This window comes from Sorex fumeus, unplaced genomic scaffold, assembly GCF_029834395.1.
Source record: "Sorex fumeus unplaced genomic scaffold, SorFum_2.1 ptg000006l, whole genome shotgun sequence".
NCBI lineage: Eukaryota > Metazoa > Chordata > Mammalia > Eulipotyphla > Soricidae > Sorex > Sorex fumeus.
Window position 1 is genome coordinate 47,196,025 of NW_026606063.1, and position 17,050 is coordinate 47,213,074.

The 17,050-nt window shown below is 40.1% G+C and overlaps 1 protein-coding gene across 3 annotated transcripts in view; it reads left to right on the top strand.

The window, feature by feature from the left end:
• Positions 1 to 17,050, top strand: part of VPS54 (VPS54 subunit of GARP complex) — an 80,617-nt gene that overhangs the window by 37,872 nt on the left and 25,695 nt on the right. For all 3 annotated transcript variants that reach the window (XR_008794555.1, XM_056129969.1, XM_056129970.1), the window contains exons 10-15: positions 421 to 476; positions 1,107 to 1,203; positions 5,522 to 5,862; positions 12,366 to 12,495; positions 13,874 to 14,055; positions 14,773 to 14,885. Coding sequence is in view for 2 of the 3 variants with exons in the window: in XM_056129969.1 (XP_055985944.1) it covers positions 421 to 476; positions 1,107 to 1,203; positions 5,522 to 5,862; positions 12,366 to 12,495; positions 13,874 to 14,055; positions 14,773 to 14,885 (919 nt within the window). In the remaining variant the exon portion in view is untranslated. The remainder of the gene's footprint in view (positions 1 to 420; positions 477 to 1,106; positions 1,204 to 5,521; positions 5,863 to 12,365; positions 12,496 to 13,873; positions 14,056 to 14,772; positions 14,886 to 17,050) is intronic.

The following is a 17,050-nucleotide window of genomic DNA, read 5'->3' on the forward strand; positions in this document are numbered from 1 at the left end:
GACTTTTGGAATAGCTCCTGGTGTTTTTTTTTTGTATTGTTTCTGTTTTGGGGTCATACCTGTAGTGCTTAGGGAACTGCAAAGTATCAAGGATTAAGTACAGAGCTCCTGCATGTAAAGCATGCATTCCAGACATTTGAGCCATCTCCAGGATCCCTTAAAATACTGTTGTTTTTTTTTAATTGGTACAACCACTTTGGAAAATTGTTGACAATATGTGCTGGTGCTAAATATACACACGTATTGTGACTTAGCAGTTCTATTCCTAGATGTTTACTCAATAGAAATACATTTCTAAAAAAGTTCTTGGTAGCAAACAACTGCAAACAACTTATCATAAGTAGAAAAAGGTTTTAATATAAATAAATATGTTCTTAGAATTCTGAGGTATTAACCAAAAATTTTCTTTTAATTTTGCAGTGTGTGATTAATAAAATTTCACAGATAGAAGAAATAGATACAGACGTTGTTTTGAAGTAAGTGTAAATGTTAGCTTGGGATTTCTCAGGGTACTTCTTAAATCTCTAGTATAGAAGAATCTTTTGAGAATAAGCTCCAAGCTGTAGCAATATTCATTAAAAATTTGGAAAAATAAGTTATTGTGTACCATAAAATATCTTTAGGAAATTCTATTTTGTATTCATTTTTTATGTTGTAGTTATTAAATGCCAGTATAAAAATATTGGTTTAGTATTTTAATACTAAACTAGTTAAATAAAATCATAATACAAGAATAATATAGTAAATGTCATTATAATATTGGCTTGTATGTGTACAAACTTTCATGTGTCATACATGGTTTTGCTTCTGAGAGAAAATTAGAACGTGGATGGGGTTTAAGTACTGTCACTAAACCACTGAACCTTAGCCCTCGTCCTTTTAATTTAGTATACTTTAGTTCTAGAGATGTTTCAACAAGTAGGAGTTATTTGGTAGTTGATTGACTTCTTTAATCCAGTTTTATTATTTTAGGTAAGTGTCTGCTTGAAATTGTATTTTATTCTTTTGGTACTTAATATTATTTGGTATCATTTTCTGTAATTTGTAAATGTTATTTTGACCCAGAGACTGTGATTATTTTTGTTTGGATATTTTTCTCTTCCTAGGCTTGCTGATCAGATGAGAAAGTTGAATTTTCCTCAGTGGTTTGATCTGCTCAAGGATATATTCTCTAAGTTTACAAATTTCCTTCAGAGAGTTAAGGTAAGTTTATGTGATTATCTGTTTGTCTAAGTAACACATAAATTTTCTGCTTCCCAGATATATAATTTACATGCGAATCATATTAGAATAAAACATTTTAATACTTTCTCTCATGAGACTTGGTTTGGGTTTTTTGGAGGGTGGAGGGGGGTGGTTATTGCTCAGGGGTTCATGTATTTCCAGGATTAGTTTGGGGTCTTAGGCATGCATAGAGTTCACCCTGGAACCCTTTGCTATTCCAGATATTTGAGCCATCTCCAGGATCCCTTAAAATACTGTTTTTTTTTTTTTTAAATTGGTACAACCACTTTGGAAAATTGTTGACAATATGTGCTGGTGCTAAATATAAGCCCCTATATACTGATTGAACTTATTTAGACTCATATTTAGCTGGTGCTAAATATAAGCCCCTATATATTCTTTTTTGGACCACACCTAGCTGTGCTCAGGGCTGACTGCTGCCTCTGTATTCATGGATCACACTCGGGGGTGTTTGGGGACCATATGGGATGCTGGGGATTGAACCTGGGTCAGCCGTTTGCAAGACAAACACACTACCTGCTATACGATCGCTCCTACCCTGGGCTCCTGTTTTTTTTTTTTTTTAATATTTCATACCTCCTATTAAGCTGAATTTAAGGTGGTTATTTTTTTCCTTTTTTTTTAATTAGTGAAACACCATGAGGTACAGTTATAGACTTACAAATTTTTGTGCTTGGGTTTCAGTTATACAATGATCAAGTACCCATCCTTCCACCAGCGCCCATCCTCCACCACCACGGGTCCCTATTTTTATGGTTGGTTTTTAGTTTTGGTGTTTGGGCCACAGATAGCAGTCAGTGCTCAGGGCTTACTCCTGTCTCTGTGCTCACAGATCACTCCTGTGGGATTTGGGAGATCATTTGCAATGTCATTTGTGAAGTTGGAGACAGGATGGAGAAATTAAAAGCTATAGTATTCATAGACACTTTGGTATTTTAGCCCTTGAATGCACAGAATCTGTACTATATGTTGTATTTGTATTGTGTAGGCTATGCATGTATCATTTGGAGGTTTTTTTTTTTATGGTTTTGGTTTGTGAGGTCACATCTGACTGTGTCTGGTTTTACTTCTGGCTCTGTGCTCAGGGGTCACTTCCGGTAGGTTCAGGGTGCCATGTGGGGTGCCAAGGATCAAACCTGGGTCAGCTGAATACAAGACAAGCACCTTACCAGCTGTACTATCTCTCTGGCTCTGCACTTGGAATTTTTTTAAAATTTAAAATAACAGTACATAATTCATAGTATTTTAAACAAGGGAATTTATTGGTTCATACAGTTTAAAAAATATCAAGAGATGAATCAGTCTTTAGGGTGTCTGATGGAAAGGTTAATGATACCAAATCTTAATTTTGTTTCTCTGTAATTTTCAATCTGTCTATATATTTTTTGCTTTCAGCTAAGGCCATAATGATTCCATATACTGATTGGACTTATTTAGACTCATCCTGTCTTTAGAGAACTGAAGTTGCTTCCTTAGAATTATGAGTCTGCTTCCTTAAGCCATGTGGCTCCTGAAAAAGTAATCAAAGATTTTGAGGGAGAGTACCAAAACCTAAGAATGCAAAATGAATATTAAATTTGGCAAGTAGCCCTTATTTAATAGTCTATGATGATATTAATTTGCTCTTATTTCATTTAGCTTTTCCTAGAATGAGTATCACCTGTGTTCCATTAAGTATAACTAGTATTTCAGTCTTTTATGGAACTAAAAGTCTAGCCTCAGAGAGTGCAGTGGGTAAGGTGTTTGCCTGGTTTGTGACCAACTCAAGTTCAGACTCCAGTTCAATCCTTGGCACTACAATCTCTTTAGCACTGTCGTGAGTGATTCTTTGAGCACAGAGCCAGGAGTGAGTCCTGAGAACTATCAGATTTACCCCCCCCCCCCAAACTAAATGAACAAAACCCCATTCTAGTGAAGGAAACCTAAATTGAAATGTTTAAAGACAATGATAATGGGCCAGAGCTATGGTAGAGCTAGAAGAGTGTTTGCCTTGCACACAGCTGACCTGGGCTCAATCCATGGTTCCTTGAGCCCCACTAGGAGTGATCCATGAGCTGAGTCAAGAGTAAGCCTTGGTCACTTCCAAGTGTGGCCCCAAAACAAAAACAAAAAAAAAAAGAAAGAATGTTAAAACTGAGTAATAAAATACAGTTACTGGGAGAAGAGTCAGATAAGGTCTCTTGCATGATTGTGCAAGTACTGGAATGATAAGAAGAAAATATGTATGTAAACATTAATATGAGAAGGATTCCAAGTAAAGAAAACAATTAAGGTACTGAAATTGGAATCGTGAAAGTTTAGAAGAATGAATAGAGAATCAAAGTGCCTGGAAATGCCTATTCCAGATGGAATCCCGGTGACCAAGAGCTTCCACAAGCAAGGCCCAGGTATGCAGGTTCAGGACTAAATCTCCAGGCTGCACGGCAGCAGAGGACCCGGGCTGTCCCTTCCTGGGTCCCCACCCGCCCAGAAGACTCGCTGTCAGGCCCACAATTTGCCTCTGGATGCCATCTTAATGCACCAACAGCCCTGGCCCAGGGACTCCCAATTGAATCCAAAAATGGATTAGTGCCATACAGAGATGTCTCTGGAACCCAACCTACATTTACAATTGTGGCTGCGCTAGCTCTCATGATATTCAAAAAAAGCTATGGAAAATATTTTATCTAGCGTCTGCCCCAGTAGGTAGACTTGAATGGTTGAGCAAAACATAATGCCCAAAATGTTTGAGAGTGTTGGAGAAATTGTTTGCCATTGAGGCAGGGTGAGGACTATGATGTGTGTTTGTTGGGGGTGGGGGGGGGGGGAATACCTGGCACATCGGTGGTGGAAAATGTTCACTGGTGGAGGGGTGGGTGTTCCATCATTGTATGGCTGAATCTCAAAGATGAAAGGTTTGTAACTCTATCTCATAGTGATACAATAAAATAAAAAAGTAATGTGGAGTTCATGCCCTTCCCTCCCCCCAAAAAAAGAAAAGAAAAAAAGAAAAATGCCTAGAGAATAGTTGGTGAGATAAGCCATAACAGAAGAAAAGAGAATTGGATAGGGAATACACATGGTGAGATTTGTAAGCTGGAATTTTTCCTACACTGGTTCAGTCCTCAGCACCACGTGACCAGCTTCCTGAGCATTGACAGATGTAGCCTTGGGGAGCACAACAGGGCCTGAGGAGCATCACCTCCTTAGGTCTAGGTACTGAAACATCAGCCCAGTTGGCCAAGAATTGCCACGAGTGGTCCCTGTACCCCCTGAGTATCGCTGAGGTGTTACCTTCAAAAAACAAAAAATTAAAAAACAAAAATAGGGATATTTTTCTTCTAAGCAGATACATTACTGAAGAGCAGATATATTACTGGTTCTCCAACAGTAGGAAAGTTCACTGTATCACTGTCATCCTGTTGTTCATCAATTGCCTCGAGCAGGCCCCAGTAACGTCTCCTTTGTCCTAGCCCTGAGATTTTAAAAAGAGCCACATTTGAGACTCTTTCAGGGTCAGGAGAATGAGACCCATCATTATTACTGGTTTTTAGCATATTGAATACGCCACGGGGAGTTTGCCGAACTCTGCCGTGTGGGCAGGATACTTTTGGTAGTCTGCCAGGTTCTCCAGAGTAAGAACTAGATAATTAGATGTCGTGCGGACATGAATGCAGCCACGTACTTCCGGGTGCAGGGTTTTATAGTCTCTGGGTCTTGGCCGTTTACACGACGCTGGGGACAGTTGGTGGGTTTTATGGTCTCTGGGTCTTGGCCATTTACACGGCACTGGGGGCAGTTGGTGGGTTTTATAGTCTCTGGGTCTTGGCCGTTTACATGGCACTGGGGGCAGTTGGTGGGTGTAACACCTACATACTGGAAGATGGGGGATCTGGGCAGAGGAGGCCCCAGTCCCATTCCGAGCAGACTTGGAGATCTACGCCCTGGGTCCTGCACACCTAGGTTCCTCTGCCAGTTCCATCATGCGTGAGGCTAGACAGTAGGAAAGTTAATGTTTTTATTTAGTGTAATCTAATTAAATGTTTATGTAATAAATTTTAGGGGACCTTTTCATTTGCAAAATAAATGAAAACATAGAGCATTGTCCCTTAGCTTTAGGAGGAAAACCCACTTCTCTTCTTTCAACAAGTAACCTTTACTGGTAATAAACACTTTTAGTAATTCTATATGCATGATCTTAACTAAGTTATAAGCACATACACAGAATTTACTCTGAAAACTTTAAATACAAGTTGTTTAAAATTCTTTTAAAATTCCTTCTTTTTTTTTTTTGTAGGCAACATTAAACATTATTCACAGTGTTGTTCTCTCAGTTCTTGACAAAAATCAAAGAACTAGAGAATTGGAGGAAATTTCACAGCAGAAGAATACTACAAAAGATAATTCACTGGACACCGAGGTCGCTTATTTAATCCATGAAGGCATGTTTATAAGTGATACATTCAGTGAAGGAGAATTAACACCTATAGCAATGGATTCTACCTCGCAAAGAAATGCATCTCCAAATAGCGAGCCCTGCAGCAGTGACTCAGTGTCTGAACCGGAATGTACTACTGATTCTTCATCCAGCAAAGAGCAGACGTCATCTTATGCTACTCCAGGAGGTGTGGATATTATGTGAGTATGGTAATTACTGCCGGTTTAAAAGATTTTGATTCTGGTTTAAATAAAATTGTTCAGTTTACTGAAAGAAAACATATCAAAAATTAATTTTGTGAAGTGCATCTTTTAAAAAATGTTTGGAAAGTGTAAGGAGGTGAACACTGAACTAACAATTGCAGGCATTATTTTTTAATGAAACATTGTAGTTTTGGTAACATGGTCACAATAGCATTAAAATTTGTGACATTAATGTACAAAGTTATTGAATCTTCACCACCACTAACGTGCTTTAGACCCTCAATTACTATCCTTACATCACTTCTAGTTGGCTTCTTCTTCCACCACTACCCGCCCCTACTGTTTGGACATCTCAGTTTTTTTTTTTTTTTTTATTTATTGAATCACTGTGGGAAAGATTACAAAGCTTTCAGGTTTAGGTCTCAGTCATGCAAATATCAAACACATTTCCCTTTACCAATACTTATTTTTTACCATGAAGAACCCCAATAAAACCCCACCCCCCACCCCTCCCCGTCCCTGTGAGGCAGATGAATTCTAGTTAACACTCTATCTGCTTTGATTAGATTCATTGTTTCAATAAAAGATTCACCACTATTATTTAGAGTTTACCCCCCCCCCCCAAATCAGACATGCTGAAAAAGCATTGTGAAGTGATTTGCTTTCTACAGCTGGGTTCAAGAATTAAATGTTGGTTTTGGATTTCTGCTATTTTACCTATTGACCCTGGAAGTATTTCTACTGAAAGTCAGATAGTTAAGAAATTGGTTTCTGTGTTCTGGAGTCGTGGCCGTGCTGGAGAGCCGCTCGTGGGGGGCAACTGGTGGCCTCGGTAGGGCGTGAAGGGCGGACTGAAACGCCCCCCTTCCCATGAGGTTTTAGTCGCCCCCACACTCCCGGCTCATACCTGCTGTCCACAAGTCTCCCATGTGGCCGCCATCCTTCTTTCCAGAGAGGAGAGGGCGAATGGGGCAACACCCTTTCCCCTCCGGCAGACTTGATGGCCTGGATTAACGCATAGTCCATTCACTTTTCTGCTCCAAGCTGCCGGGTTCTGCATTAAGTCCTTGTGCTTCTGGGGCCGTGGCTGTGCTGGAGAGCCGCTCGCGGGGGGCGACTGGTGACCTCAGTAGGGCATGAAGGACGGACCAGAACGCCCCCCGACCCATGAGGTTTTAGTCGCCCCCACACCCCCGGCTCATACCTGCTGTCCACAAGGCTCCCATGTGGCTGCCATCTTTCTTTCCAGAGAAGAGAGGGCGAATGGGGCAACACCCTTTCCCCTCTGGGCAGACATGATTGCCTGGATTAATGCATAGTCCTTTCACTTTTCTGCTCCAAGCTGCTGGGTTCTGCATTAAGTCCTTGTGCTTCTGGGGCTGTGGCCATGCTGGAGAGCCGCTCGTGGGGGGCAACTGGTGACCTCGGTAGGGCGTGAAGGACGGACCGGAACGCCCCCCTTCCCATGAGGTTCTAGTCGCCTCCACACCCCTGGCCCATACCTGCTGTCCACAAGGCTCCCATGCGGCCGCCATCTTTCTTTCCAGAGAGGAGAGGGCGAATGGGGCAACACCCTTTCCCCTCCGGCAGACTTGATGGCCTGGATTAACGCATAGTCCTTTCACTTTTCTGCTCCAAGCTGCTGGGTTCTGCATTAAGTCCTTGTGCTTCTGGGGCTGTGGCCGTGCTGGAGAGCCGCTTGTGGGGGGTGACTGGTGACCTCGGTAGGGCGTGAAGGACGGACCGGAACGCCCCCCTTCCCATGAGGTTTTAGTCGCCCCCACACCCCCGGCTCATACCTGCTGTCCACAAGGCTCCCATGCGGTCGCCATCCTTCTTTCCAGAGAAGAGAGGGCGAATGGGGCAACACCCTTTCCCCTCTGGCAGACTTGGAACATCTCAGTTTTAATCAAAGAGAATTACAGAATTTTAAGACTAAAAGTAACCATTTAATGAAAATGTCCTAGTTTCAGAGTGTGTGGTGGCTTATTTAAAGTCACTGGTGGGTATGTCATGAGGTTAAATATATACTTTGTATGTGTGAAATCATGGGTTTGGTCCTGGCATACCCCACATCACTAATTATGAGCCCCTGCACTACAGTAACAACAAATAAATAGGTTTCTAACAGACAACTTATATTTAAAAATGCATTACTAATGGCAGCAATTGTACAAGAACACAGATTAATATGACAAAGTGAACATACTGATATAATCACTGAGATTAACTAATAGAATATTATCAGCTCTTTAGAAACACCCTTTCCCCCTATACCTTCACTCCTTCCCAAAGAAAACCTTTCAAATTTTTGTTTTCTTCTCTTCCCAGCTGCCCCTCTCCAGAACCCCCCACTACACGCGCCCCCGCCCCCCACACACATAGGGCTCACATACCTCCTCAGTGGTGCTCAGGGAGCCTGGGGCTACACTGAGATTTAGGGCTTCAGAACTTCATTTGTTGTACTGGAGTGGAGAGTCATAAGGTTTTGGGATCAAACCCTGAGCCTCACTCTCATGCTAGGCTTTTGCTTTTGACATTAGTACTACTTCCTGAACCCTAATTTTTCTGTCTCTAGATTTATATAAATGGAACCATAAGTGGAGTCATGTTCTTTGTTTCTAATTTCTTTAATTCAACATCATGTTTGTATATTTTTCTAAGTTTTTTGGCATGTAGTAGTTTTTTAAGTATTCTATTTTATACCTTAATCACTTAATCACTTAACTTCCCATTAGTTGTCGATTTGCTCGAGCGGGCTCCAGTAACGTCTCCATTTGTCCCTGTTGCGTGCTAGTGTAGCCCAATGGCATCTGTTCACTCTGGGAACATGAAGAGCCTCAAACCGATCGTTCATGATCTTGACGAAGAAGTCTGACCATCTGGTAGGTGGGCGGCCACGCGGTCTTTTGACATCCCGTGGAATCCAGTCGGTAACAGCTCTAGTCCAGCGGTTGTCTTTAAATCTCATTACGTGACCAGCCCATCTGATTTTCAACACCTTGGCAAATGAGACAGCGTCCCTGATTCTTGATCATCGACAGATGTCAGAACTCCGGATTCTTTCTCTCATTTGAGTGAAACGTGATATTCCAAGCATAGCTCTTTTTATTCTTCTTTGGGAAACCTGAATAGCGTTCTCATCTTGTTTGCGTAGGGCCCAGGTCTCTGAGGCATATGTTAATGCAGGAAGAACAGTGGAATCAAAGAGATGTGCCCGGAGCCGGAGGTTCTTCGTCCTCTTAGCTATTTCTTTGACGTTCTTGAAGGCGTTCCAAGCCGCTCTCTTCCTCCTGCGCAGCTCGGGTGCCAGGTCATTTGTCATGTTGACTTCTCGACCTAGGTACACATAGCTGTTGCATTCGGAGATGGTCGTTCCGTTGAGAGCGAATGGGGCATCAGGAACGAGGTTGTTTCTCATAAACATTGTCTTCGTAAGATTCAGCTGTAGTCCTACCTTTCCACACTCACGGTCAAAGTCGGCCAGCATTTGTGCCGCTTGGCTGATGTTTGGTGTTATTAAAACAATGTCGTCAGCAAAGCGGAGGTGGTGTAGTTGCCGACCATCTATCTTCACTCCCATTTCTTCCCATTCCAGTCGTCGCATGATGTTCTCGAGGGTGGCACTGAATAGTTTCGGTGAAATGGTATCACCCTGCTGCACCCCTCTCTTGACATCAACGATCACTTCTTTGTAGAATGGTGAGATCCTGGTAGTGAATCCGCAATACAGCTCACAGAGGATCCTGATGTATTGGGCTTGAATGCCCTGATTGGCTAGGGCTTCAATGACCGCTTCCGTCTCAACAGAATCAAAGGCCTTCTTTAAATCAATGAACGTTAAACAGAGCGGCATCTTGAACACCCGAGAAACCTCAATGAGCTTGGTTATCGTGTGGATATGGTCGATGGTGCTGAATCCTTTGCGGAACCCGGCTTTCTCGCATGGTTGTCCTTCATCTAGTGTTCTGCCAATCCTGTTTAGGATGACTCGAGTGAACAACTTGTAGATGACAGACAATAGGCAGATCGGGCGATAGTTGCCAATGTCATGGATGTCTCCCTTCGTGAACAGTAGTACGGTCCTGCTGGTTTTCCATTGGGACGGAACCTTGCATTCAGACAGGTAGCAAGTGAAGAGCCGAGCCAGTGTATTGATGAGTACTGACGGCAGGTTCTTCAGGTGTTCAGGTCTGACCTTGTCTGGGCCGGGTGCTGTTTGTTTCTTTACCGACGAAATGGCGTGTCGGATTTCGGAAGGGAGAACGTTGGGAACGACATATCCATCCTGTGGAATTTGGTATGTCGGCAAGTGGACATGGCTATCGAAGAGATTTGAGTAGAAGTCATGGATAATCTTCTCCATTGCCGTTCTGGAGGATGTGATGGATCCATCAGGACGTCGGAGTTCAGTCATCTTGGTCTTGTAGTTGGCGAAGGACAGGCGGGCGTTACGAATACTTTTCCCGGCTTCTGCCGCATCTACCAGTACTTCTGCTCTTCTCTCTTTGAGGTCTTCCTTGATCGCATCTCTGCACTGCTTTGCGAGCTCGGACGTTAGCTTGCGGTTGCCTGAGGCATGCGCCAAACCACGCTGGCGAAATAGCTCAAGAGTTTTCGAAGATAGGCGATTTTTTGTGTCTATCTCTCTCTTGGCATTCCTCACACATTCATGGAGGTGCTGAACCAGTGGATCGTATTCCTCGTCAATGTTGTCAACAATGGCATCTTCCCATGTTGCCGCAATAGTACTATTTTATACCTATGCCACAATTAATTTATTCATTCTACTTATGATGAAATTTAGCTTATATCCCCTTAGTATGCTGTGATTCTTGTACATATCTTTATACTTTATAGTAAGCTCATTTCCACTAAGTATATATCTAGGAAATTAATAAGGTGTGTGACCTCTGGAAGTGCTCCTGACTGGAAGTGTTCCTGACCTTCTGGCCATGTATGCTGTCACATTTTGAACTTGGATTTTCCACCTGCAAGTTAAGCAGTTTATACCCATACTGTTTCTCTGCCTCTCAATTTCTTTTTAAGGAAGAATTTTACTCCATTGTATGCATATAACACCTTTTCCTTTATGTTTTCACCTCTCACTCTTGAAATTTTTCCATCTCTTAGCTGTAGTGCATAGTGCTACTATGGTTGTGCAGATATGTTTTTTATATCCTGATTTTAATTCTCTTTAAAATATATCCACAAGCTTACTTAATTTTAAGCTGGGATATGGTTGTGAGGTTTTTTTGGGGTGGGGGGGTGGTAATTTTTAAAGCATGAAAGATAAAATTCAACTTTCAAATTTAGAAATCATTTAAAAAGTAAAATTAAAAATAAATGATTAATAAAAAATTCAGTATTTTTAGATTGCCATTCTACTTTTATTTATTTATTTATTTATTTTGGCTTTTTTGGTCACACCTGGGAATGCTTAGGGGTTACTCCTGCCTCTGCACTCAGGAATTACTCCTGGTGCTATTCAGAGGACCACTTGGGATTGAACCCATGTTGTCCTCGTGCAAGGCGAACACTCTACCCACTGTACTATTGCTCCAGTCCAGCCACTCTGCTTTTTAAAAGTGTGTGTGTGTTGTTTTATTCTGTTGTGAATAATTTAAGGACAGTGGTTATAGCATTCTTTAACATCTTAATTCAGATAGAATGATAGTTTGCCTCAAATTATTATACATTACAGCCCCTTAAAATTTTTTTAATTCAACTGAAAAAGCAATTATTAATGCTATGGCACTTTACTTGGCTTATGTTAACACTAACCTGAGTTGTTGGCTTATGATCAATGGTCTTATGTCATAAATTAAACCTGGGTGTTTTTGTTTTGTTTTTTAAATAAAAAGCAGAGCCTTGCTGGGAATGTAACGCAGTGTAGAGCACCTGCTTTGCGTAAATGAGTCATTAGTTTGCATCACAGCACTGCAAAAAAAAGGGGCTTGGGGAAGGAAAAAAGAAAGGCCTTTACATTCCTCCTATAAATTGTCCTTCAGTTTCTATTATAAGTTCATTGAGGAGTAACCTACTCCCAACTAGCACTTAAATATGGTAGATACTCAGGAAAAATGAATTTAATTGAATTGAGTATAAACTGTCATTCATAATTATAAGAACAGACCTATTTGCCATAAACTAATATTCCTTTCTACCTACTGGGACATTGAAGTGCATGGCACAGATTACCACAGATACCAACTGTCCCAAAACTAAAATTTTTTGCTCTAATTTTAGTAAATTTCCAGTCTAAGCTAAAATATTAAAGGTAGTCAGCACAGAGAGAAAATTACTTCGTTGGAAGATTTGGGTCAAATATTGTCTGAGCATCAGATAAGTGATGGATCATCTCACAAACTATGCAATGATGTACCACAGAATTTTTATTCAGAAGTGAATTTAATAGCATTTTGCATTTTATTAACATGTCATATGTGGAAAGTAATGCATTCAAATTTTTCTCTGATTTAACCTCTTTTCATTTTCAGAATCAGTGAAGACATGAAATTAACTGATTTAGAACTAGGAAAGCTGGCAAATAATATCCAGGAGTTACTGTATAGTGCCTCAGATATATGTCATGATCGAGCTGTCAAATTTCTCATGTCAAGAGCAAAGGTTGGTTATGTTGGTAAAACTTTATTTTATGGGGACAGAAAGAGTATAGTGGGTAAGGTGCTAGCCTTGCACATGGCCAACCTGGATTTGATCCTTGGCACCACATAGTAAAAGTAAAGTAAAGTAAAGGCCCTCCCGTTGATCATCGATTTTCTCGAGCGGGCCCAGTAACGTCTCCATTGGAGACTTTGTTGTTACTGTGTTTGGCATATCGAATACGTCACGGGGAGCTTGCCAGGCTCTGCCGTGGGCACCACATAGAGTATCCATAGAGTATCCAGAAAAAAACTTTAGATATTTTATATGTAGTATATATATTTTGAATATCTGGAATTATATTCATGCTTATGACTGTTCTCCATGGTACATATTTTATTTTATGTGGGTTTTCTTTTGTTTTGTTTTTGGGCTACACCTAGTGATGCTCATGGCAATACTTGAGGGACCATTTGGGATGCTGGAGATCATATCTGAGTCAGCTGCATGCAGGGCAAGTACCCTACCTGCTGTACTATCACTCCAGACCTCCATATATATATATATTTTTTTTAAATAACATTTTATAAGGTTGATGTTACTAGAGTGGTATGTGAGGTAGATACTTAAATGTAAAACAGTTCAAACAAAATAGGGAAACTAAAGCATCCTTTTCAAATCAGTGATTAAAGGTCTTTAAAGAAATATACCACCTTGGGGCCGGAGCAGTAGTACAGTGGTAGGGCGTTTGCCTTGCACACGGCAAACCCAGGTTCAACCATATGGGATCCCCAGTCAGGAGTAACCCCTGAGCATAGCTGAATGTACCCCCCCAAAAAAAAGAAAAAAAAATATATACATATACCACCTTAACTGTAAATGTTAAATATTAATGTTAAATTAATACTTTTAAATTAATACTTTCATAAATGTTATATATACATAAATTTGTATATAGCTGCCCAGTTAATAAAACTTTACAGTCTGTTCTGAATGTAATTGAGCTACTGTATTGTAAGACCCCTCTCAGAGAGCCTGGCAAGCTACCGAGAGTATCTCGCCTGCACGGCAGAGCCTGGCAAGCTACCCATGACGTATTTGATATACCAAACACAGTAACAAGAAGTCTCATGATGGAGACGTTACTGGGCCCACTCGAGCAAATCGATGAACAACTGGAGGACCGTGTATTGTAAGAATAAAATTTAGGCATCTTAAACTTGAATGAGTTTTTTAACTGGGAAATTTTGTTAAAAAATGGTTAAAATTATGAATTAATGTAGTTATTTTTTATTTTTAAAAAATATGTAATTAGCATTTATTAAACTAACTTGGTTTTATAGATTATCCGTATTTGATATTTATATTAACTCATAATTTTTGTGTTATCCTTAAAATTTAGGATGGTTTTCTTGAGAAGCTAAATTCCACGGAATTCATTACACTTTCTAGATTAATGGAAACATTTATTTTAGACACTGAGCAGATCTGTGGAAGAAAAAGTACATCTCTATTTGGAGCACTTCAAAGCCAAGCTAATAAATTTGTTAATAGGTTTCATGAAGAAAGAAAAACCAAGCTCAGGTATCACTGCCATATTCATTCTGTTCTTCGTAATTTTCCTTTTCTTTACTAAACACAGTTATCTTTAAGAGAGGAAACAATAGGAGCTAGAGCAATAGTACAACCAGTAGGATACTCACGTGGCAGACCCAGGTTTGATCGCTGATACCCCAAGTAGTCCCCAGCAGTTAAATCCTGAGCACCACCAGGTGTAGCCCCTGAAAAACCCAAAACAGACAAAAAAAGAGGAAACAATTGATTGCCCAACCAAAACCTTTTCATATTATCTTTTCTTTTTAATTAGGGAGGAATTATGAAATTTATATTTTGAAAGTGGAGTTAAGTTGTTTATTCTAACATTATTTTCAGGAAGATTCTTACTAGATTATGTTTCCTACTCAGATTAATTATGTTCAGGATCCTGTCTCAGTTTGGTTAAGGATATAAAAACGGAATTTTTTGAAAATATTTGTATTGTCTGCGAATAATTTAAATTTATTAAGGTATTTCAAAAATCTTATGTACTTAACAACACCTCAAAGCTATTAAAACTCCAATATCATGTATGAACTCTACTTGAATGTAAGGTATATGTAGCCTTTATTGTTACTCAAACAGAAGACCAAAGTCTTACTCAGAACTTCCTTTTCTTTTCAACCAAGAAGATTCCATTGAAATATTATTATTTTTTTTTTAATATTTTGTACTAAAATGCATTTTCTTTTTACATTTGAATAGCCTCCTTTTAGACAATGAACGCTGGAAGCAAGCTGATGTTCCTGCAGAATTTCAGGATCTCGTTGATTCTATATCAGATGGAAAGATTGCTTTACCTGAAAAAAAATCAGGGGGTATGCATATTCTTTTACACTTTTCCCCCCTGAGTTTTAAATTGAGTGTTTAATTTGTATTAATGCTTAATAATTCATTAATTGTAAAATATCTTTTGAAAGGGCTGATTTTGAGCTAATAATTTTAACATAATTACTGAGTAGGTGACAGGAAAATATCTGTGGTTATTTATAGCCATTTAAGGTTGTTTATTGACTGTTAACCATATGTCATACAGTGAGGCCATGATTTTACATTTATTGCTTCAGTTTATCTTCTTAACAGTCTATGGTGAAGATGTTGTTAAACTGGTTTGATAGTGAGGTGGCTTAAGGCTTCAAAGGATTAAGAAAAGTTGTGTAAATAATGAACAGGAAGTTAAAACCAGACTTACATAATTTTATGGCTATGCTTTTAACCACTGTACCATGCTACTTAGACATAAGTATTCATGCGCGGAACACTAGTAAGCTTCTATGTATTAAATACTGACATCAGAGGGGCAAAATGTGTTACATCAGGTAGTGACTGCTTAGTTTGACATATACTAGTTTGGTTATTATTCATTTGTTCTCCATTTGCAATCTTAGTAATTGATAGCATAACAGATTCAGATTATAGTTCACTGATAAGTAAACACAGGTGAGGAACGACAGCCCACTTTTTTAACAAGTTTGATGTGAAAGGGAGTGAGTGTTAAAGTGGCAGATAAGAGAAGTTAGAGAGACTGTTTAATCCACTTAGGGACTTTGGCATTTGGGGGAGGTGCTTGGGCCATACCTGACATTGCTGGGGATCAAACATCTGTTGCTGGGAAGGGAAGTACCTTAACCCTTGTACAGCTGGGGGACATTTTTAAAGTAGGAGAAGCTGAATTATGGCTTATTGCATATGTGAGGAAGTTTTATTTAGGATGAGTGAGATAGTGACTGTGGGGCAGGCTTCCTGGAATTGAATCCAGAGTTTAAGAGAAAGACTATTTTTTCTACCACTACGATGAGAGGCGGACCCAGTAACATCTCCATTGGAGACTTTGTTGTTACTGTGTCTGGCATATCGAATACTCTCGGTAGCTTGCCGGGCTCTCCGAGAGGGGCGGAGGAATCGAACTCGGGTCGGCCATGTTGGCCGCTTGTAAGGCGAACGCCCTACCCGCTGTGCAACATGGCTGACCCGAGTTCGATTCCTCCGCCCCTCTCGGAGAGCCCGGCAAGCTACCGAGAGTATTCGATATGCCAGACACAGTAACAACAAAGTCTCCAATGGAGACGTTACTGGGCCCGCTCGAGCAAATCGACGATCAACGGGAGGGCCTTTACCTTTTACCTTTTTACGATGAGAGAAGAAGCTAAGAACAGGTATAAACTGGATTAATTCATATCGAGCAGAGAAGAATTAAAGGGATTAAGTATATTTCCATTCTCCATTGTTTCAGTAGTTAACATTCCCCTTAGTTATTATTCATTTGTTCTCTATTTATTGAGTTGGTAGTACTTAGCTAGGCATTGGGAAATTAAGGTTAGTGGAGAGAAGTTACTGATATTTACTTGACATTTACTCAGCAGTTTTTTTCCAAGTACTCACTTTGTTATGTCATTTACAGGTCCATGAGCTACTTGCTGTTACTGCTAGTATTCCCATTTAAGTAATATGGAAATTAATAAGCCCTCCCCCTCTTAAAAGAAAATCAGTTTTCCTAATGTTACATAATTAGGGAGTGGCAGAGCTAGAATCCAAATTCAGGCAGATTGACTTTAGATTTTTTTTCTCTTTATTTATTGTGCTGTGCTGCTTCCTCTGAAGTTTAGAGAATAGGTTAAAAAAAAATCACGTCCTTAAAAATTTAATGTGGATCTGGAGAGATAACTCAATGAGTTCAACCATGCTTTGCATGGAGACCTGAATTTGGTTTCTGGCTCTGCATGGATCTCTGAGCACTATCAGAAGTGACCCCAAGCAAAAAACGGAGTAGCTTCTGAGCACTGCTGGGTGTTTCCCCAAAGCAAACACAATTTTATGTAGTCTACATAGTGCATTATGATTAGGAATTGGATAACACTGAATCTCTTTTCTTTCAAGCAATACATTTAATATTTCAGAGCTCAAGGGAATTAAAGTTTAGGGGATGACATGCCCATGGTAGTCTCATTAATTTGACTGACTCATGACGGTGATCTTTTTACCT